The following is a 24,270-nucleotide window of genomic DNA, read 5'->3' as shown; positions in this document are numbered from 1 at the left end:
ACACAAAACTCACATTTGGAACAGAGGTAATCGATTACTTTAAAGAGGTAATCGATTAACACGATCCTTTTTCCTCTTGAAATCATCAGAATCAGTTTGGTAATCTATTACCACACATGGTAATCGATTATTCCAGTATCAATCAGTTTTTCAACATGAGTCAGGTAATCTATTACCAGTTCAGGTAATCTATTCCTTAACTCAGAAAATTTCTGATGTTTTCAAGTTTTCATTTAAAGTCTCAAACACTCAGTAAATTAATACTTCATGTTCTCAACAATGAATGAAATAAGAAAAATGAGTATTATGATATTTTCACCTTCATGTTAATTACTAATTTTTAACACATAACAAACAAACACATACAAGCCTAATCTTTTAAACAAACAATACATTATCCTTTTGACATAGGCTTAAAATAAAAAGCAACATGAGCAAAACATCAAAACTAAAACTTCTAGGGAACATCTTCCAGATGTAGATTCTTCAATCTTCAACATTAAATAGCCATCAAAACAAAGAAATAATGTTAAAAAATAGCAAAACACAATGACAATTCCTAAAATTATTTTGTTTAATCCTCTTCATCCCTATCAATGTCTACATAATTAATTTCCACATGATGATGTTGCTCATTTAAAAATCCTTCAGCTTCTTCTCCATTTGAATGTATGAAATTAGCATTTGGCACTAATTCCTCCTCCTCACTTCTAGAATCTTCTGATGCCTCAACTTCTTCAACCTTTTTCCCCTTATTCTTTGAAGCTACTCCTTTGGCTCTTTTAGAAGGATTAGTAGATGTTCCTGTTGAGCTTAGGAGAGCTGAAAAAGAGTTTTGATGATCACAACAGCCGGAGACAACAAGTGTGCAACAACAACATTGAACACAAAAACAAAGTCAAGGAAGTTCAAGAAAAATGCTTTGAAGTATAGCTATGTAATAGTGTTTAGGAAATAAAGTGTTAAAAGAATTGTTATATTTGTGCTTGTGTGTGTGCTTTGTGCATTAAGCAAATCTTGTCTAAAATCAAGTAGGGAGTAGATGATGATGAGTTGAGAACATTGGAAAATTATTTTGAGACTTAAAATGAAGTTTTAAGAACTGACTCAAAATAATCGATTATTGTTAAATATAATCGATTTTTTCAGCAAATGGGCTAAGTGGAATGCCTTGCTGTAATAATCGATTATTTGCCAAAATAATCGATTATTTCAGAAACAACTCTCTGGAATAATCGATTATCCAGCTAAATAATCGATTAAATTGTTCTTGGTTGATTTCCAGAAATCTGAAGAACAAAATAATCGATTATTCTTTAAAATAATCGATTATCTAGGTTTGAACTTTTATAAATAGACTTGAACTATTTTGAAACATAAGACAATTGAGTGAGAACTGATAATCAACTTCTAAAAGCACTTTAGAGAGTCTGTGTGACATCTTGGAAAGGTTTCTTTGTGAAATTCCAAGAAGAAAAACATTTGTGAAAGAACTTGTGAAAATCATCATCATCATCATACTCTTGAAAGAGAAGGACAAAGAATTGTTCAAGAATTCCAGGTGAATTCGTTTCATTTTTGTTTCTTTGTGAATCTTTGTGGAAAATCTTGAGAAGGGTTTCTCAAGTGATTAAGGTTCTTGTAGTGGGATCTACAAGGGGTACTTTCTTGGGGTCAAGAAAGTGATTATCTTTTAGTAGTGAAGTATATGCATGTGTGTTTGCTTGTAAACCTTCTTGCTTAAAGATAGTGGAAAAATCTTAATCAGGTGGTGATTAAGGACTGGATGTAGGTCACATGTGGAGTGGCTGAACCAGTATAAAAGACTTGTGCAATCTTCTTCAACCTTATCTCTTGTTGTGTAATTTCTTGATTGAGTTTTAAGGAAGATAAAATTTGATTAACAAGTGAATGTAATTCTTGATGTTTTAAATCTGTAAATTGAACATTGTTGATGAACCTCATGATGTTGTAATCAAGTTAGCATATTGCATTCATATTATCATAACAAGTCTTGAGAAGTGCTTCAAGTGAGAATTCTGTCATAGAAAAGTTTGTAATTGAAAGTGAAGATCCAAAAACTCTGATAAATTTTTAAAGGGTCATTGAATCCAATTCACCCCCCCTCTTGGATTTGGCCATTCTTTTCTAACAGTTCCTACTTGCCCCTCTCAGCTTGCCCCTCTCCTTTTGTGACGCCTAGTGTATTGTTTAGGCTCATCAAGTCCTGAAGCTTGATAAACTTGTCTCCAAGTAAGGTCATCATCTCCTTCATGAACCCTTTCATCTTCACCTTCTTCCCTATCCATCTCTCCAATTAGCCACTCATTGCAATCATCAATCCCATTGAGACTAATTGGATCCATTTCATCCTTAAGGTTATACATTCGATGGAGTGCTTGATTATTACTTGAAAAATACCAAGTCATGTAGTCTTTTATGCTCGAGTCCATAGGTCCCTTCCTAGTATCCTTCAATTTGAAATCACCAACAGGAGGTAGTCGAGCATTAGAACTTTCAATTTCCATAAATCCTTCTCCACATTATGCTTTAATCTCTTGCATTGCCTTCTTCAATGCTTCATTTTGCTTCTGCTTCTTACCATCCATAGCTGCCCTTAATATCTCAACCTTGACAGCTTTAGGAGCTATCAAACAAGCTGTAACATTGCATGCCTTTCCAATCAAATGTTGTTTCACCCTTGTGATACCTCCTTTCATAACCTTTCGACAATAGTTACAAAAAATCTCATTTGTATCATTCTCTCACTAGTGTATAGTACTTCCAGGCAACATTAGTCCTCTTTAGAATTAATGGAATTGGAAGATGACACTGTTAGTGACTCGGTGTTTGATTCTACCTCCCTTAACATTGTCATAGACTATGGTGGTCACATCGGAGGCGGCAATAGAACACAAAGGAGGAGGCGCACAGAGGGAGAAGGTGAAAAATTGTGTGCAGAGGGAGAAGGAAAGAATCACAGGCGGAGGGAGAAGGTGCAGAATCACGTGCGGAGGGAGAAGGAGAGAATCGCACGCAGAGGGAAAAGGAGCGGAGCCGAGCAAAATAGCGCGCAGAGAGAGAAGGAGCGAATCGCGCATGGAGGGAGAAGCAACACAAAATTGTTCACGTGGTGGTGATCGCATTGGAGGCGATGACGGTCGCAAAACTCGCCAAACGAGGCGCGCCGTTGACATTGCATGTAGGAGACAATTTTTAGAACTTTAGAGTTAGGTTTCGCCGCGAACCTATTCAGGAAAATGGAATGCCCAAACTCGAAAAAAAAACTGGGCCCAAACCTAAAAAAATGAAAAAAAAAAGAGCCTAAAACAGGCGCTATGACTGCCGTAAACCGTCATGTCATTACCGCCATAATGGTTGCCATACGCAAAATGGCAGACCCGCACCATACTGAGGCTAAATGGCCATAATGGCCATATCATTAAAATTGATGTAATTTTTTCACTTCCATTATCCGATTTATGAGTTTTGCATTTGCATATAATAAAACATTAAAATAAGAAATATTGAAGATTTATAATAATATTTGCTTTTAATTATTTTTGTGTTCACTTTGAAAGTAATGTCAATTGCAACAAAATTCGATGACAATGAAGAGAGTTTAGCAGTAATATTCTTCTTATTTTGGTGGTTCAAAAAACTTATAGTTGTAATTGGGTTACCTTTGCCTTCTAAAATGATACACGATTTCTCTTGAAGAAGAACAACTTTTTATTTGCACAATTACAATATGAAAAAAGTCAGGAAGCCAACTCATGAACACATATCTATCCTTGTATGTGATGTATATTATAAATTGTAAAGAAAACATATGGTAATATTATTGTTTGTAGGTATGCATTATTGTGTATGACTGATATTCATATATAATGGGCCGACAAATGTTGAAGTAGAGCAGATTGGACTTGGGTCATTTATTTGTTTGATTACAAACTAGTTGTGCATAAGTGTCCATGGTTTTGAATGACTCATATTCATAATGGGCAGACACATATTAGACTAGAGCAATTTTGATTTAGTCCACCTATTTGTTTAATTCTAAACTAATTGGGATGAGAGTGTAGAATTATGGCCTCAAACTTTATACATACTTGATGTAACTCTATTTATAATGTATAATAAAGAAGCATCTATGTTGTTGATAAAAGATACTAAGAAAAATTCTTCAAGTTGTGAACTATTTAATGTCTTCAACCATTTAATATGTTTTGAAGTAAACAACACATGCTCTTTCTAGAGTTATTTTACCATCTCCTATCAGCAAACCCCTTCCAAATACAAAATCACTTGGGTCTTCTATTGAATTTTGTCCTTGAACTACGTCAAAACCTATTGAATTTTTATTTTGGCCCAAAATATTGATCAAATAAATCTACAAATGAAAAATAACATGTTAAAATGAATATTTAATAATTTTATTTAAAAATATGTTTTTGAAAAATTATATTCATTTAATTACCTTATAATAGGATTGCCCATAAACAAAATTGAAATCCATTTTGCCTTGAAATTAGTGGTGTCTCATTGCATCAAATATGGTATACACCTTTTTCAATTTTATACTTTAGGATGTTTAAGGTGAAACAACTTAGAAATCCTAAATTTACTAAAAAATAAAATTTTATTAAAAAATATCAATACAAACTATTTTCTACAAAGAATTACTTGACTCTGATTCTCCATTATACATGTAGAAGTAAGAAATCATTCCCATCGAGTCAAAGAATAAAAAATTAATATTTGTCTTTTTTTTTCATGATAATAATTTTTATTTTCATTAAAATAATATAAAATCATTTTTAAATAAATAACATAAGAGTATATAAAATACTATTTTATTTTATTGGATGTATTTGAATTGTGAATTGAGTGTTTATTTTCTCCCTTTTTAATAATATATATGCAACGACCCGGAGATGTAGGCACAATTAGCTAATTTTTTTTATATTAATTTTTTGTGTTATTATTTCACATTTATTTTGTTTCTTAGAAATTTTATTTCAGGAATATTTGTGTAATTTCTTAACAATTGGTATCAAGAGCTCTAATGGTGATTTCTATCAATTCTCAAAAATGTTATAAAAGATCCGGAAGAAGTCAAATTTGAGTGGAAGAAATGGTTGTAGATGAAGGAAAGGTGAAAATTGAAAAGTTCAATGGTTCAAACTTTAACTTTTAGAAGATGCAAATCATAGATTATCTGTTCCATCCATTGGTGAGAAGCAATACTTCATGACTTTTATTGATGATCACTCTAGGAAGGTATGAGTATTCTTTCTAAGACATAAGTCTAAAGAATTTGATGCTTTCAAGATTTGGAAAGCCATAAAATGAGACAAGATTGAAGATCAAAAAGCTAAAACTAACAATGATGGTGAATATAAAGATGTCAAATTTAATAAGTTTTGTTATAAGCATGAGATCAAAATGGAGAGGATTGTGCCATGTTTTCTTCAACATAATGGTGTAGCTGAGCGTATATGAATTGAATTGTTGATTGAAAGAGTCAAAAGCTTGCATTTGTAGTCAGGCTTCCTAAAGTATTTTCAATCAACACAGTAGCTTACGTAAACAATCAAGGTTCATTGGTACCATTGGAGCATAAAATACCAAGAGATGTACGAAACAAAAAAGAGGTAAAACTCTCACATCTTAGAGTTTTTGGTTATGTATCATATGTGCACATTAGTGATCAAGGCAAGAATAAGCTTGATCCTAAATTGAAGAAGTGCAATTTCATGATTTCATCGATTATTATGAGGATGAGTTTGGCTACCCCCTATGGCATAATGAAAAAAAAAAAAAAGATGATTCATAGTAGAGATGTGATCTTCAATGAAAAAGTGATGTACAAGGACAATGACAACATGTACACTAGCAACTTAGAATAAGTAGGCCAATGAATGTAGAAGTGGATGGTGTCCCAAAAACTTCTATAATTGAGACTCCTCAACCAGAAGGATCAATTGAAAATAACAACACCAATAACTTAACACATTAGAGCCTTCTAGTCCAGCTTTTATTTTGAGAAGGTCTTATTTGTCTCATATGCCTAATATGGAATACCTGAATTATATATTGTTAGCTGATGAAGGAGAGCTTGAAAACTATGAGGAAGCATGTCAAACTACAGATGCTAGTAATTGGAAGCTTTCCATGAAAGATGAGATGAAGTCTTTAATATCCAATCAAACATAGGAACTAGTAGCATTACTTATTGCAAAGAAGACACTTCACAACAAATGGGTGTATTAGGTGAAGGAGGATTATGATGGCTCCAAGAGATATAAAGCTTCATTAGTTGTTAAAGGATTTTAACAAAAGGAAGGATTTGATTACACTAAAATCTTTGCTCCAATTATGAAGCTTAATACTATCAGATCAATCTTAAGTATCATTGCTAGTGAAAGGCTCTACCTTGAACAAATAGATGTGAAGACTGCATTTCATCATAGAGACATAGATGAAGAGATTTATGTGCCTCAACCTAAAGGTTTCAAAAAAAAAAAGGGAAAAAGAATATGGTGTATGGATTGAAGAAAAGTTTGTATGGCTTGAAACAAGCTCCAAGACAGTGGTACAAGAAGTTCAAAAGCTTCATACACAAGGAAAGTTTTTCAGAAGTGCAACAATGAAAACTATTGTTTCTTCAAGAGATATAAGTCTAGTCATATCATTGTGCTACTTTATGTTGATGATATGTTAGTAGCTAGTTTAGATATGGATGGGATTAGAAACTTAAAGCAGCAATTGTCAACAAAATTTGACACGAAAGACTTGGGTCTAACAAAAAGGATCCTCAAAATAAAAATCAAGAGAGATAATAAAAAAGGTATTTTGCAATTATCTCAGGCAGAGTATATCAATCATATTTTGCAAAGATTTAACATGGGTGATGCCAAGTCGGTCATCACACCTTTGGCCAATCATTTTCGCTTATCTAAGGATTAGTCCCCTCAGATAGAGGAGGAGAAAGAGTTAATGGCTAAGATTTCGTATGCTTTAGCCATCGAAAGTTTGATGTATTCGATGGTTTGTATGAGGTCAAACATTGGCCATGTAGTGGGAGTTGTTAGTAGGTTTATGTCAAATCTAGGTAAAGCTCATTGAGAATCAGTTAAGTGGATTTTGAGGTACCTGGGAGACACTATAAAGAAATGTTTCTACTTTAGTAAAGGAGAATTAAAAGTACAACACTATGTACATGTAGACTTTGGAGGTGAAGTCGAACACCAAAGAAGTACTGTAAGTTACATTTTCACTATTAGTACTACAATTGTTAGTTGGATGTCACAAATATAGAATATTGTTACTTTATCCACTATAGAAACTAAGTATGTAATTGTAATAGAAACCAATAAAGAATGGGTATGACTTTAGGGACTATTAATAAAGTTGAGATTCATCTAGGATAAGAGTGTTTTGCATAGTGATAGTTAAAGTGTGATACATTTGGCAAATAATTTAGCATTTCATTCTAGAACAAAGCACATTGGCCTCTATTATCACCTCATCAGATCTTTTATTAAAGATGAGGTGCTAACATTGACAAAGATTCTGGTAAGTAAGAACCTACCAAAAAGGTTAACAAAGGTAGTAACCATTGAAAATTTGAAGTTGTGCTAACTTTAGTTGACCTACTAGAATAAAAGACAAGATAAGCTTGCTACATTGATCGAGATGTGAAGACATACTGAAATCAGTCTTCAAGTGGGAGATTGTTGGATTTAGTCATGCAAATAAAAGAGATGTGAAGCACATATTCCTTTATTGAGAAAAAAATATGAAAACAATAGGTTTAAAGGAATGCATAAGAGAACAAAAATGAGAGGAATAAAAACCTTGCATGAATGTTTAAATAACACTATCCTATAACGATAAAATGCAATTCCAATTACTATAAAGAAAAAGGGAGAGAAAAGATGAGTTTAAAAAATAATATTTTGTTTTTTTTGGTCAATTTGGATTGTGAGTTGAGTATTTGCAACTATTATTTATATTTTTGCCTTTTCAATAATATACATGTAGCGACCTGGAAACATAGGCATAATTAGCCAAACTTTATTATCAATTTTTTGTGTTATTATTTCGTATTTATTTTTTTTCACACAAATATGATTACAATAAATTTTGCTTAATTTCTCAACATTTATGATGGGTATTATAGAGTGTTAATACTTTCTCTACACACAAATCGACTCTCGAGCTCAAAATGTTTTCGTAGATCATTTTCTATTTTACAGTTTTTCTAATGTTTTTCCTTAAAATAAACATAGATTACTACTTCTTATCTTTTAATAAGTTTTCGTCATCCCATTTCATTTTTGCAATTGCAACATGTTGTAATCCCATTAAGAGACTTTATGTTTTCAAAGTTGATATGGACAAGGATTATTTTAAGTTTACTTATTGCATTTATATTTGGGTACTACTTGTATGAGAATCCTAGGTTAGATGATGGTTATGTTTTTCGTTGCTTAATTGATGTGATGTAGTAAATGTAGAGACTTGTTAGGTCATTACAAACTCATTAAATGTTTAATTATTCAAGATTATGATGACAAATTACTCATATGGTTGTGAATCGGGCCAATTTAATCCAATTCAATCTACCTTCAACTCACTGAATATTGAGTTAGGTTGGACTTATTTCTTCATTGGTTCAAAAATTCCAACTGAACCCAACCCAATGAGTTTGTGAATTGGGTTGGATTGACCCCTTAATTCATTAAAAAAATTATAAACTATTTTAATTTTATTTATTTTAATTTTTTTCTTCAAATTGTATTATCAAATATAACTAAAAAAGAAATAAAAATTATTATAAAATGTAGTAATGAATCAAATGTTCAATGGGAAACCATGTACTTAATATGTTTATTGTTAGGTCTAAAAACGATCTTGGATCCTCAAATTATAAGTTTTAGTGATAACAAACATAGACATTTTTCTAGAGAAAAGTTTTTCACATCATTTAATAAGACAAATGCATTAAGATGATCAGTTAGTTATCTTGATAAAAAAAAAAGTCTAACAGACGAAACACTTCATTTGTAAGACATTTATTTTGAATTCATATCATTTAGGTTAAAACCCTTATTTGGTCCCTTATAATATTTTTTTTGTTTCAATTTAGTCCCACTTTAATTTTTGGTTTCAATTTGGTACCCAATAATTTAAATTATTTCAATTTGGGACTTCCGTCCAAATGATTTAAACAGAGTTAACTGTTGGTCACGTGGATGTCACGTAGATGCATAGGTGGATGCCAAATTTCACGAATACACCTGGAACCAGAACGGTCCGTTCTGAAACCAGAACAGCCCGTTCTGCATGCACATGTCATGTGTTAATTTTGCAATTGGAACAGGCCGTTCTGAAACCAAAACGTCCCGTTCTAAAATCAGAACGTCCCGTTCTGAAGCCAGAACATCCCGTTCTGGTGTTAGAAAGGGCCGTTCTAGGTTCAGAACGGCCCATTCCAGATTCCAAATTTACACACCAATAGTGTAACCAGAACGGGTCATTCTAGTTCCAGGTGTATTCGAGGAATTTGGCATCCATCTACATGGAATCTACGTGGCATCCACCTAGCATCCACATGGCCAACAGTTAACTCCGTTTAAATCATTTGGACGGAAGTACCAAATTGCAATAATTTAAATTATTAGGGACCAAATTGAAACCAAAAATTAAAGTGGGACTAAATTGAAACAAAAAAATATTATAAGGGACCAAATAAGGGTTTTAACCTATCATTTAAGATGTATGATAACTAAAACCAGTCTTTGTGTACATGATTCCTTAAAAAATTGAAGTAAATTAGCTTCCTTAGTATCGACGATGATAAAAGAACAAGAATACATGTTTTATGTCAGAAAAAGACAAGCAAATCTCTTAAATGACAAAAATCCTTAGAGAAAAGTTATTTTTGAACTAACATATGCATGACTTCACCTGTTTAGTACCTTAAAGGTAATAAGTAACTTTCTTGACCAGATAAAAAGTAACAATTTGGTGAAATACATTTAATGCAAGTAATTAATGCACTAACAGACACTTTTCTCTACAAGGAATGATAATTTAAGATATATTAAGTAAGCCTTTGAGAGACATTTAAGGATTTGTAATGATTATCTTCATTGAAGCACCTAGATAAGAAACTTGAAGAGTTAAAAAACATAGAGAAGAGAAACACATATTTTAAAAGTATATTCATTCTTTCTATGTATAAGTCTTCTACTTAATATTGTTATATCACGTCTTGAAAGTAAGACGACTAACATAATTATCTTACCTAATTTTAACTCAGTGTTATTGCGTTGAGCTTGGAAAAATTTGTCTGTAAAAAAAATATTTGTTTGTTATTTGTAAAAGAATAACTATTTCTTTGAACCTAGAGAGACTTATTAGTAAAAGAATACTTGGGTGTTTGAAGCCTAAAGAGGCTTTGTGTCAAGGAATACTTAGGTAATTACTTGAAGAGGTAAGTCAAAGAATAATTAGGTTAAGTCATAAATGATTTGTAAAAGAATACTTGTATCTTGGTAAAAGATAATGAAATTATATTAAATTTGATCAAGAATTGGATATAGTCTCAATAGTTGAGACATAGTATAAAATTATTTTGTGTTCTTCTGACGTACTTGTTTATCTGCATTCTTACAATTTTGTTACTACTTCACTATTTCAAAAAAAATATGAACTTTTGATTGACACTATTTAACTCACCTGTTTAATGTCTTTCTTTTCTCCACAACCACAAATAAGTTCATCAACAACAATAAATACACAATAAAATACCATTACAAATAAATCTTAATAAACGAAATAAATCTTAATAAATGAAATAAATCACTAATAAAATACCATGAGCCAATGTTAATATATAAAAGTTAACAAAAATATAAGTCGATCAAATAAATAGGGCAATGCAACTCAACTTAACCTAACGTCACTACAAAAAATTAATTAATTTGTAGCGTTTTTTTTGCGGTTTCAATAAACTACCAAAACGTGTTGTATTTCTAGCGATTATTATAACCGCCACAAAATATTTTAATTTTCGGCAGTTTAAAACCGCCACAATGTTTAAAATACCTATTTATGTCGTTGCTAGCTCTTCGTGCAGCCACGTGACCAATTCAATTAAAATATTTTTTATTATTGTTAAAAGAATAAAAATAAAAATGTTAAGTTAAATTCAAAATATCAAAGGCACGTTCGAACTTCTTTTTCATCTTTTTCGCTCAAAATTTTACATGCTATTGCCATGAGCGTGAGCATTCAATTCACATAGACGTTACATAGATTCGTTGTCGGAGAGCGGCAGACTCGACGATTTCAGTTTGAAAAGTTGTGCGTTCGAGCTTGGGTGTATTCAGAGGCAACGTTGTGATTATTACTTCGATTCGCTCGTCGATTGTGATAATCTGGCATTCAAATGATGAATCTACAGGTATTTTGTGTTGGAAACTTTGACTCTGTTAAGGCTATTGATGATTTGCTAATTACAAGGACAAATGGTTTGGGGCTTAGGGTTTGGAACCATATTTTGATATTCTGTTAAGGCTATTGATGATTCTGTTAAGACAGTTTTAATTTTACTTTTAGCTCAGCCATTGTCAATTGGAGATTAAAGATGGATCAGTGTTTTGGAAAGATACACAATTATATATATATAAGCCATATCATGTCTATGATACTCCAGTATACTATATTGGATGAAATGGAAATTAAATAATGATGCGCAAGTACCATATATAGAATAGCCTATGAAATCCCAACCATAGTTCATTTGTTAATCTCTTTTTGACATCTTATTTATCACATTGTTGACTTTATTTTATCTTTCATAGGGACTTCACAAACCCAAATCTCCCTACAGAGTAGAAAGGCAGGCCTTCACAAGTATGTTATGTTGGTTCTTTATTTATCTATTAATGAATCAAATATTTATGAAGTTCATTCTAATATATATACTTTTCCTTTTGTCTATTGTTAAGCAGCCTGGATATGGTGATGGAGGAAACATGTATGCTGCTCAAGGTTCTGGAGCCAGGACATGTGATAACTATTTTAAACTGCTTTGGTTGGTCTGGTTTGTTTGTCATATTTTGTCATTTGTTAATGTACTAATGTTTGTCCTATTTTCCTCTTTCCAACTGGATTTCCGCGGGTGGGTATTTTTCACATCAAGTTGAAGTCCCAATTAGATATTATATTCTTGTATAGTTAAATATAAGAAGTTATCATCATTTTTTAATGTACTAATGTTTGTCCCGTTTTCTTCTTTTGAAAGCTGGCTTTCGCTTTAAAGTTGGTTTTTCTTTCCAAATTGGGGTTTAATTGGGAGAGGGGAGGAGCTTGTGTGTTGGGTTTTGGCTTCTTGAACTATGAGATCTCTTTCCACTTTGAGATAAATGACATGATAATATGAACATATAATTTTATCTTTTAATTTTTAGTAAAATGACAACAAAAATGCATGAAATGGAGATGCTTTCTTTCTTTTTGAAAAAACAAAACAACTTATTTATTATTATTTTTCAATTATAGATGGGAAATTCTGCAGCCATTGTAGCTGCCTTTGGGGGAGGTTTGCCTCCTGGAATAACTGGGACAAATGACAGGTGTCCAATTCTTGTATCAAATCTGAATCCTGATGTAAGCATTTTGTTAAGCTTCTTCTAGAAAGTTCTCTCCATATCTCAGCTCATTTAGCTTGAAATTTGCTTATTTAAGATAATTGACGAGGATAAACTATTCAACTTGTTCTCTGTTTATGGGAATATTGTGAGAATTAAACTTCTGCGAAATAAACCAGATCATGCACTTGTTCAGATGGGAGATGGTTTTCAAGCTGAATTAGCTGTACACTTTCTGAAGGTGTGTTTCATATCTATATCTTGTTGTTTGTATATTATGATACTACATTTTTTGTGTGATATCTTTACTCAAGCAATAAGTTATTGTTGTTCCAGGTTATGTATCTTTCTGACATTCCTTCATGGAGAAGCAAACGTGGTGGAAAAGTTCTTCTGAATATTGATAGCTTTGGTGATGCTGGAGATGGAGAATCTGCCACCTTTAATGGCGAAGCTAAACACATTTAGAGACATGTACAAGGAAGATGAGATTAGGGGGATCTTGGGTGAATTAGGGACTGACATTACCAATGAAATTGATTTTGAAGCCTTCATAAAGGTTAGTAGTTTGGCATCTTTGACTCTTTCTTTTTCAATTTTATTAGATTAGATAACTTTTCCATGTTGTGAAGTTATAATAAAGGATGTTACGTTGAAATTAGTTGTAGAAATGAAACAGATCATGTGCTATATAATATTAAATATAATGTATGTTACTTAATGTAGGTAACCTTCCAATTAATTAGATTTTTCATGCAGGCATATTTGAATTTGCGAACCCAAGCTACAACAGAACAAGGTGGTAGGAGGCACTCTTCATCATTCCTCAAGGATTCCATAACCACCCTTCTTCACACAATCAGTGAATCAGAAAAAGCCTGCTATGTTGCCCATATAAACAACTACCTTGGTGATGATCCATTTTTGAAGCATTATCTTCCATTGGACCCAGCTACAAATGATATTTTTGATCTTGCAAAAGATGGCATTCTTCTGTGGTATATATATATATAAGCAAGGTATGTTGATTGTTGCACTTTAATTGTTTGTATGAGCCTTTAATATATATTGGATTTGATATATGTCGTGTTGATTGCAATAAGCTTATCCTTGTTACATGTCATGGTTACTTACACACGAAACTTTCTCATATAATTCTCCGGATTTGATAAATACCATCAGTGGTATCCTGGATGAGATGTCTCAGTTGGAGGATTCAAAGAAATTTTGTTTCTTTATATGGGAAGGTGATACTCTGTCTTTCAATAAATAAATACTGATATTGTATGTGTGTAGTTTCTGATTAATAGTCCTAGTTGTAATCACTTCAATCTCTGATATTTGTTGTAAGCGTGGGTTTCTTATGGGCAAATGACTGTCATTGTTCTGGAGCATATGATAAGTAAATCATTAGTCAAATTGATTTTGATATTCTCTCTCATAGGATGAAATCACTTTTGCACTTGATGAAGTTATGTGCGTGTACCATTTCAGTACTCTCATTCATTTGTGGCGGTTTAAAACCGTCACAAATTTTGTATCAAGCAAATTTTAGATTGATTTTGTGGCGGTTTTAAACCGCCACAAACTGTAAATCAAGTAACATTAAAATGCATTTTGTAGCGTTTTAAAACTGCCACAAAGTGATTGAATTTTCTGGCGACCAAAACTAGCGTTTACAAAATCTACGCTACAAACCGTTTTTGGCTATTGTGGACCCGGTAGTTATTAATGACGCTTGTAATGCCATTTGTGGCGGTTTTTAACCGCCATAAACCACCAAAATAACCGCCACAAATCACACATTTTTTTTTGTAGTGGTTTATCTCATTGGATTGGCAGGTTGTACCATTTTAATTAATTGAAAAGTTGAAAAGGGAAATTCAATTTAACACGTTTTGGTCTATGGGAGTCGATCTGCTCAATTAAATCGATTTTAACATCCCTAATTATTCAAATATTTTTTGTTTAAAAAAATAATGCTTATTGTATGAAAATTGTTCTACGTACAAAGCCACCACGTTGACTTATTCGATAATGTTTAAAGCAATATGATTTGGATGATCGTTACATCTCAAATTATATGCCCTACATATCTAACTGGAATGCATATTTCTCTTGTTAAAATTTCAGTCTTTTCTCTCTTTAATTGCTCTGCCTGTATTTTCATTTGTATTTTTCTGTTATAGGTATGAAAGCTGAGGAATCTTAATGATTTATTATGTGATATGAGAACAGGGTATAAAAAAAAACCACTAAATATATAAAACCATTCATTCATTCACAATGAACAGTTTTCTCTCCAAAAATGTATGATAAATAAGTAATGATTAGCATTATATTGAAAATGTGTTTCCAATGCATGCATGAGAGTTGAGGCTCTACCATTTTTTTCCTATTGCATTATTATCATTGGGCAAAGAAAATTAAGGACCGGTAGGTTTGTAAAAGAATGCTTTCTGTTTTTATTTTTTTGTTTTCACTATATTTGCTATTTTTAAAAAAAAATTAATACAGAAAAAGGTGAAAAAAATGAAAGGAAACAATAAAAGTTGTTTTTGTACTATTTTATCTTGAATCTTTTGAAAACAATAAACAAAGTAAAAATGAAAATGAAAATATAATATATTTTCTCAAACTAAATGTCTTCTTATGTTTTAATTGATTATTATATTACTACACCATACATTTTTTTCAATCTTATTTCTCCGCATTTTATCCCAAGAATTGTATCATAAGACTTTTTTATTGATATACCTATAACAATATATAAAAAGAAAATACACTTTTTTGTGTTCACTTTTTAAAATTGTTCCGGTCCAAGGGTGGACTAGGGTTTTTTACTAGGTTAAGCTTTAGAGCCAGAGCATTCAAAAATGTAATCTGCCATCTTAACTCTAGGGTTTTAGGTTTTATAGTTTCCTCTTCGTGGGCCTCATGGGCCCCGAGAGTATAGGGATCCTTTTTACCGTTTTTCTTCTATATGAGAGATCTTTAGCGAATAAAGGCAGGATTTTTTCCTTTCCCTCGGGCAGCTTCTTTATGGGATACCAGATCGGCCTCTGACCGAACAGGCCCACACAGAGGGGGCCAATCGGGGCTTAGTCGAGTACTTGCTTATATGTGAGTGGAATCGGCATGTGACCGACCTGGTCTATGTGGACAAGCCGAGCCGAGTGACACTCTAGAGAGGGGGGGTCGGCTCAAGCTATGGCTGACTTGTCCCACGTAGGGGACCTAAGTCGGATTCCGACCTGGACCGTACACTAGCCCTCCAGCGTTGAGCCTATTAGGCGGAAGGGCTTAGCCAACCAGGGGGTCGACTTAGGTATAGCCGACCTGTCCTACGTAGAGAGCTTAGGTCGGATTTCGGCCTAGACCGTACACAAGCCCTCCAGCGCTGAGCCTATTAGGTGGAAGGGCTTAGCCAACAAGGGGGTCAGTTTAGGTATAGCCGACCTGTCCCACGTAGAGAGCTTAGGTCAGATTCTGGCCTAGACCGTACACTAGCCCTCCAGCGCTAAGCCTATTAGGCGGAAGGGCTTAGCCAACCAAGGGGTCGGCTTAGGTATAGCCGACCTGTCCCCCATAGAGATCTCAAATTAGATTCTAGCCGAACACGCTTTCCTGGCTAGACCAAAGGACGGACCGAGGGGATTTATGCACTCATTACCTCGATTCGTGGCTCCTCGAAATCTGGTAAGAGATGTCTCTTAAACTTACCAAAGAAGGGACACACATTTATTACGTCGCAGGCGTTTGCAGGGTGATGAGTAATGACACTGCCACGTAGCAGTGTCTGTTAATAAAGTTGGAAAGGTGGGACCCCCTGTGGTCAGGAGTTGCAACTTCCACTCGCGTAGTGACCCTTGGGTTTCACTCTTCACGCGCGGCCCCTCATCCCTATAAATATGGGTTGCATTTGCAACTTAACATTTCCTTTTTGCCTTCTGTTTCACGCCTCTTTGTCTCTGGTGGCCTTCTTCTCCGTCGTAACCTGCGGTGGTCCACGGTGGTTCTGAGACTGTGTTTAGAGTGGGTGAAGTTTGGAGTGAGAACCCTTAGGTACGCGTATCTACTCTAATCCTCTGGTAGTTTTTTCTTGCAAACCCTCAAGTTGTAGGTTAATTTAGGATTATTTAACCAATGGCCGCCGTAAGTTATGGGGAGTTGTATAAATGGGTTAGGGATGATGTATTAAAGTGTGAGTCTTTGATAAGTTCTTGGGACGCCATTGATAGTTTCTGTAGGGATCATGTGGTGTGCTCTAACGGCGATAATGTAGTTGTTTGTGAACCATGCGTAGATAGGGAACCCGTGTGCATTAGCACAACTTCTGCGGAGCGTTTTACATTTTGCTATATGACCTTGATTTCAAAGCTTAAGGTGAGGTGGCCCCTTTCCGAGTGTGAGAAAGGGGTGCTCCGGGCGTTAAATGTGGCTCTCACTCAATTGCACCCAAATAGTTGGGCGTTCGTACACGAGTTTGAAGTTTTGTGTTTAGGTCTCGGAATAATCCCGACCACGAGCAAGTTCTTTTATTTTTTTGAGGGTCGAGTAACCAAACGTAGCAGCTGGGTGTCAGTTAGTGGGGTGACCGGTCGGGGTTTGTTGTCCCTATTCCAATCTTCGTATAAGGATTTCAAGAAATCATATTTTCGGATACATTGTACACCGGGCAATGAAAGCCTATTAGAAGGGTACCCTTTATTTTGGAATGAGAAACCGATAGCTTTCGGAGGGTTAGATGCTGAGACAATGTCAGAGAATGACCGAGAAGATGTTAAAAAACTTGAGGAACTCAATACCAGTTTCAACACGGCTAAGCTCCTAGACTTAGAAAATAGGCCCCATGAACTGAAAGTGTATATAGGTATTTGGTCTTATCCTAATGAGGTTGGCATTGTCCACCTTTTCTGATACTTGTGTTGTTTTGAACTAAATTTTGACGCTATTTGGGTGTTTTTTCAGAAAATATGGCGAGCCTGAGTAATCGGGAATTGAGGAAGTTATGGAAGTAGCAGGAGGCCTCCAAAGGTGTTGGGACTGAAAACCCAACAATTGAGAAGGCTAAAGAAGGTGGGGCCCTAGTTCAGAAGGAGGGACTCGGTGAAAGCTCTCTCAAACGTCGGCGTGAGTCCGAGAGACCTATATCACTTGTGAATTTAGAGACCGAGGTAGGAATCGGCGTAACCGAGAAGGATGATGAAGTTCAGTCGGCTGAGAGGACATTGAGCATGTGTGTCGTTGAGAATTGGGATCCTATCGACCGCGTGGCCGATCAGAGCAAAGCTGCTTCTTTTTGGGACGAGAAGTTTAATCATTCAGCTCATATCCGTCAAACAGATTTGCTTGACAGGGACAAAGACGATCTGGAGAAGATGAGTGCTTTCTCCATAGCGAAAGGAGTCGAGTCTTTGACCAACCGACTATCCGCACTCTCCCTTATTAACGAGGACAAGATTCGTGGCCTGGTGAGGGAGATTAAAATTCAAGGGAAGAAAATCAATACTCTTGAAGAAAATTTAAATAAAGGGAAGGCCGATCTGAGGTGGGTAGCTGCTGAGCGAGACAAGTTGCTTGAAGGTCGTCGTGCCTTTGATGAAGAGAAGAAATCTTGGGCCATGGAGAAGTCGGCGATGGAGAAAGAACTCGAAGAAGCTCGCTTGGCTCGTGATGAAAATGCTTATGCTGCCCATGTGTTCGAGAGTGAGGTGTCTTTGTTAAAGGCTGAAGTCGAGAAGCTTCAGGTTGATCTCCAAGCGACAAAGATGGAGGCACTGAATAAATTTGTGGGGGGCTTTGATGCGGCTACCTCGCAAATAAGACTCCTTCATGCTGACCTTGACCTCGGGGGCATCGGATACTTCAAGGATATTGTGGGTGGCGTGCTTGTGGATCCTCCAGAAGATGACTGATAACGTTGATGATCATTTGTAGTTTCTTTTTCTTTGTTATGAACTTTATAGTATTGTATGTTTTTCTTCCAATGAACTATTCAAGTTTGTTCATTTTCTGTTGATTTTCGTTTCCTTTTAACGGTGCCAATAATGGGTGGAAAATTTTCTGAGTAAAAATAAAATTTGACAAGCAAATCGTCTAAATAATGAGTGGAAAATTTTGTAAGTTAAAAACGAAATTTGACCAGTGAATCGCCTATATGACGACTCAAATAATGCGTGGAAAATTCTGTTAAAAACGAAATTTGACCAGTGAATCGCCTAAATGCCGACTCCAAATAATGAGTGGAAAATTTTGTAAGTTAAAAACGAAATTTGACCAGTGAATCGCCTATATGCCGACTCAAATAATGCGTGGAAAATTCTAAGTTAAAAACGAAATTTGACCAGTGAATCGCCTAAATGCCGACTCAAAATATGAGTGGAAAATTTTGAATTAAAAACGAAATTTGACAAGCAAATCAGCTAAATGCCGACTCCAAATAATGAGTGGAAAATTTTCAAGTTAAAAATGAAATTTGATAGGTAAATCGGCTAAATGCCGACTCCTATAATGAAAGATACTTCTGATTTGCCCGCTTTTCGATGCATAAGCGAAAAAAATGATAAGCTAAAAACGATTAGATTTTTAAGTCATTAACTCGTCCGTATGTCGATTGACATACCTATAATGTAAGATAAACAGTCATTCTGAAGAACGAATATTTGCCTAATTTGCGATTGACGAAGCTATAACAATATTCTAAAAAATTGGGGTTCTCAAACCAAAGGTAATCCCCCAAAATGCCCAGCCCAAAAACATGAGATAAATATTTCCGTTAAAACTTGATGTTGAACAATGTGATCATCCAAACTCCGATCTCGCGGGAGGATTCAAATTAAACGTAGCTGAGATATCTTTCCATAAAGCACTCGTCTTAAATCTGATCTTTTTTTTTTTTTTGGGAATCGAAGAATAATAGGTTGTTTAAAACCTCAGACTTACATGATGTGGTCGCCCAAATACCGATTGCCATAACCACCGATGATGGCAGTCGCCTAAATTCCGATTGTCAGAACCATTAAGGAAAAAATATACTAAGTTAAAAATTGGGTTTTTAAATCATAGGTAATCGCCAAAATTCTGATTTTATTACCAACGAGGATGGCAGTCGCCCAAATTCTGATTGCCATAACCACCGATGAGAGCAGTCGCCCAAATTCTGATTGTCAGAACCAATGAGGAAAAAATATACTAAGTTTAAAAATTTGGTTTTTAAATCACAGTAGTCGCCCAATTACCGATGGAAATATTTGATGAGACAATAAACCAAGTTTTGGATTCAAAATGCAAGATGTCGTCCATACGCCAATCTGCTCAACCCTTGAAAAATAATCCACGTTAAGAAGTTAATATCAAAACGGAATATGATCCCCCAAATCCTGACTCTTTGGTGAGGAAAATGGCCAAATTGCAGCGTTTAATGAGTTATTTATACTCGCACAGTCAGAATTTTACCGATCTATCACAAGTTTGTTCTTCGAGTTATTTATACTCGCCCAGTCAGAATTTTACCGATCAATCACGAGTTTTTTCTTCGAGTTATTTATACTCGCCCAGTCGGAATTTGACCGATCAATCACGAGTTTTGTCTTCGAGTTATTTATACTCGCCTAGTCAGAATTTTACCGATCAATCACGAGTTTGATCTTCGAGTTATTTATACTCGCCCAGTCGAAATTTTACCGATCAATCACGAGTTTTGTCTTCTAGTTATTTATACTCGTCCAGTCAGAATTTTACCGATCAATCACGAGTTTTGTCTTCGAGTTGTTTATACTCGCCCAGTCGGATTTTTACCGATCAATCACGAGTTTGGTGCCTTTAAGATAACACGTGTCAAAAATCATCAAAGAAAAGTAGGAGACGATATTTATTAAAATGAGAAAATATTGGTTTGTGGTGCCTCGTTAAAAACCTTCTCAGCAAAAAACCCCCCTCATTTTTATGGGGAAAAAATACTGAGGTAGGAAAAGAGTGCACCTGATACAAATGAAAAGACTAACTATAATAGAAACGTAAGTAAACGTCATTCCCGAGAGCACAACCTTGTTGTCCGACTCCGCTTGGCCATTAGATTGGGGATGTTCGACGGAAGTAAACGTCATTCAGATACCAATCTCCCGACAGAAATCACGGACTCTCCCACTCGCAAATTGTGTCCCGTTATCTGATACAAGCACTTGAGGAACACCATATCTGCATATCACATTCTTCCACAGAAATGTCCTTACCTTCTCTACCAAAATGATTGTTACTGGCTCCGCCTCGATCCATTTGCTGAAGTAGTCTACAGCCACTATCAAGAACTTCAACTATCTTACTGCAATCGGAAATGGACCGAGGATATCAATACCCCACTTGTTGAATGGCCAAGGAGACAAGATTGAATGAAGTCGTTCAGCTGGGGAATGGTGTAAGGTTGCGTGTCTTTGACATCCGTCACACTTTTGGACCCAATTGACGCAGTCGTTTCTCAAAGTCGGCCAAAAGTACCCTGCCCGCGTGACTTTTTATACTAGAGCTTGTCCTCCAATATGACTCCCACACATGCCGCCATGCACTTCGTCCATCACTCTCTGCGCTTGTGACGTGGTCAAACATTTCAAAAGGGGAGTGCTGAAACCCCTTCGATACAACCTTTCATTGATGACTACAAACCTGGATGACTCCCTTTGTACCAATGACGCCTCCCTTTTGTCCTCTAGCAACTCCCCCCGTGTCAGGTATGCAATATATGGTCCCATCCACGAATCGAGTTCTTCTTGGATGAAGAGAACACTCTCTTGTGGCTCGTTGATACTCGGCTGAGCTAGCGTTTCTTGGATAACTGACCGAGTGGCCCTTGGCTTCTTTGTGCTTGCTAACTTAGAGAGGAGATCAGCTCACGAATTCTGCTCCCTAGGGACATGGTTCAGTGAGAACTTGGTGAAGTCGGCCGACATGACCTTTACTTTTTCCAGGTACTTCGCTAGTTGGGGATCTTTTGCCTGGAAAGTTCCTGCCACTTGCCCCGTCACAAGTTGTGAGTCACTCCTAGCCGATAGGTTTATTGCACCCATTTCCTTTGTCAGGGTCATCCCTGCCAACAGTGCTTCATACTCTGCCTGATTATTGCTAGCCTGAAACTCGAATCGTAGCGACTGTTCCAAGAGTATGCCTCCGGGACCTTCGAGGATGATCCCGGCCCCGCTGCCGCCCAAGTTCGAGGCTCCGTCGACAGACAGGATCCATTCACTTTCTCCAGAGAAATCCTCTTCGGCAGGTGAGGTCAATTCTACTAGGAAGTCGGCCAACGCTTGAGCTTTGATGGCTCCCCTCGACTCGTATCTGATCACGAATTCTGATAACTCGATTGACCACTTCATCATCCTTCCAGCCAGGTCAGGCTTTTGCAAAACCTGCCTGATCAGGTAGTCCGTCCGAATTATTATTTCATAGCTTTGAAAATAGTGCCTGAGCTTTCTTGCCGTTACCAATATGGTGAACGCCAACTTCTCAATCTTCTGATAACGAACCTTTGCCCCTTGCAACACCCTGCTGACAAAATAAACAGGCATTTGAGAGTTACCTTTTTCTTGAACCAAAACCGCGCTGACGGCACTGTCAGATTCCGACAAGTACACCAACAAAGGAGAATTAGTTAGCGGTTTGGTGAGGATCGGCGGTGAGGTGAGGGTCTTCTTGAGTTCGCCGAACGCACTTTCACACTCGTCTGCCCATGAAAAGCGATTGTTCTTCCTTAAACATTGGAATAAGGGTAACGATTTATCTGCTGCATTCGAAAGGAAACGAGAAAGGGAGGCCATCCTCCCCGCCAGCTGTTGGACCTCTTTCACTATCGTCAGGCTTCTCATATTGATTATCGCGGAGCACTTATCAGGATTCGCTTCAATACCATGATGAGTCAATAAGAAACCACGAAATTTCCCTGCTTGGACGCCGAAAGAGCACTTTGCGGGATTTAACTTGAGCTGGTAACGCGCTAGAGTGTCGAATGATTCTTGCAAGTCAGAGAAATTCCGAGCAACACTAGCCGACTTGACCACCATGTCGTCTACGTATGCCTCCACATTTCTTCCTAGCTGATCTGCCAAAACCTTGTCCATAAGCCACTGGTACGTCGCCCCCGCGTTCTTCAACCCGAAAGGCATGACCTTGTAACAGTATGTGGCCTGATCGTCTATGAACGCCGTTTTGTCCTCATCGACGGGATGCATCTTGATTTGGTTGTAACCCGAGTATGCGTCCATGAAGTTGAGCAACTCGTACCCCGACGCGTTGTCGACTAGGCAATCTATGTTGGGCAACGGGTACGAGTCTTTTGGACAAGCTTTATTTAGGTCAGTAAAGTTTGTGCACATCCTCCAGTTTCCATTGCTCTTTCGTACCATTACCATATTTGCTAGCCACGTCGGGTATTGGATTTCCCAAATGTGATCGGCCATCATCAACTTTTTTGTCTCCTTAGTTATAGCTTTCCTTTTATCCTCTCCGAACTTTCGCCTTTTTTGGATCACAAGCTTCGCCTTGGGGTCGACCATGAGGTCGTGACATAGGAAATCCGGATCAATACCTAGCATGTCACTGGCACTCCACGCAAAGGTCGATATGTTGTTTTTCAACACGGTCACCAACCCCTCCTCGTCTCCTTTAGCTAGAGACACACCAATCTTTACTATTTTTCCTTCCGCTAGGCTAACTTCCCTCACGTCCTCCGTCGGGGCTGGTCGGGAATCAAAATGAATCATCCTCGGATCTAACTCAATGGATTGGACGCCCCGGTCAACCTGTGTCACATATAGGTGTCTTCTCGCCCTCAAGCTGTCCTCGTAACATTTCCTTGCGACTTCCTAATCCACACAAAGGACTCCGACCTTTTCACTGGGCAAAGGATACTTCAACTTCAGGTGGGGTGTGGAGACGATCGCACCCAACTTATTCAATGTGGGTTGGCCGACTAGTATGCTGTAAGACGACTGGGCGTTCACCACCAGGTATCGGACAGAGATAGTCTTCATGTGATCTCCCTGCCCAAAGGTTGTCTCCAGATCGACGTATCCCCTGGCCGTCACCTGATCACCTGCAAAACCAACCAAAGTACTTGCATATGGCATAAGGCGATCAGTCAAAATTTTCATCTCGACGAATGCCTCCCAGAACATAATGTCCGCCGAGCTGCCCTGATCCACCAACACGCGTTTCACATTATAGCCCATGACTATCGCGAAAACGACTATAAGGTCGTCCTCGTGGGGAGACACCCCTTCAAAGTCGGCGTCCGAGAACGTGATGGCTGGCCGAGTTGGTCTCGCCCACTCTGAGACTGATAGCACCGAGCGGGAGTATCTCTTCCGCGTTGCTGACGTCGGGCCTCCTCTCGTAAATCCCCCGGCTATGGTGTTAAAATCTCCATATGGATGGCCTGTTGATGAGTCTCCGAACTTTTCTCCGGGATATCTCTAGGGGGAGATCTCCCTTTGTGCCTTCCACCTTTCGTATCCTCCCCTTCAGGTCTACGTCGTCTGTTAGACGAGCCTTCATCATGCTTTCTTGCTACAAACTTCTTCAAAAGACCCTCCTTGATAAGGCGCTCAATTTG

At 36.7% G+C, this 24,270-nt stretch overlaps 1 protein-coding gene and 1 long non-coding RNA gene across 2 annotated transcripts; one reads left to right on the top strand and one right to left on the bottom strand.

The window, feature by feature from the left end:
• Positions 1–9,423: 9,423 nt before the first annotated feature.
• On the top strand, positions 9,424–14,415 carry LOC114916978 (uncharacterized). The gene is made up of 6 exons (XR_003805673.2): positions 9,424–11,479; positions 11,880–11,931; positions 12,030–12,687; positions 12,848–12,909; positions 13,005–13,227; positions 13,428–14,415. It is a non-coding gene; the product is annotated as an uncharacterized LOC114916978 (long non-coding RNA).
• A 9,106-nt stretch (positions 14,416–23,521) lies between these two features.
• Positions 23,522–23,887, bottom strand: LOC145952024 (uncharacterized). The gene has a single exon (XM_083064244.1). It carries the CDS (start codon positions 23,885–23,887, stop codon positions 23,522–23,524), a length of 366 nt encoding a protein of 121 aa, XP_082920370.1.
• Between the last annotated feature and the right edge of the window lie 383 nt (positions 23,888–24,270).

This window comes from Cajanus cajan, chromosome 9, assembly GCF_000230855.2.
Source record: "Cajanus cajan strain Asha chromosome 9, NIPB_CcT2T_4, whole genome shotgun sequence".
NCBI classification, from domain to species: Eukaryota; Viridiplantae; Streptophyta; class Magnoliopsida; order Fabales; family Fabaceae; genus Cajanus; species Cajanus cajan.
Note: the sequence above shows the minus strand (reverse complement) of the source record. Positions and strands in the feature narration are given on the sequence as shown.

Coding starts and splice junctions, on each gene's coding strand:
- LOC145952024 (XM_083064244.1), bottom strand. CDS start 23,887: ATGGGCTATAATGTGAAACGCGTGTTGGTGGATCAGGGCAGCTCGGCG.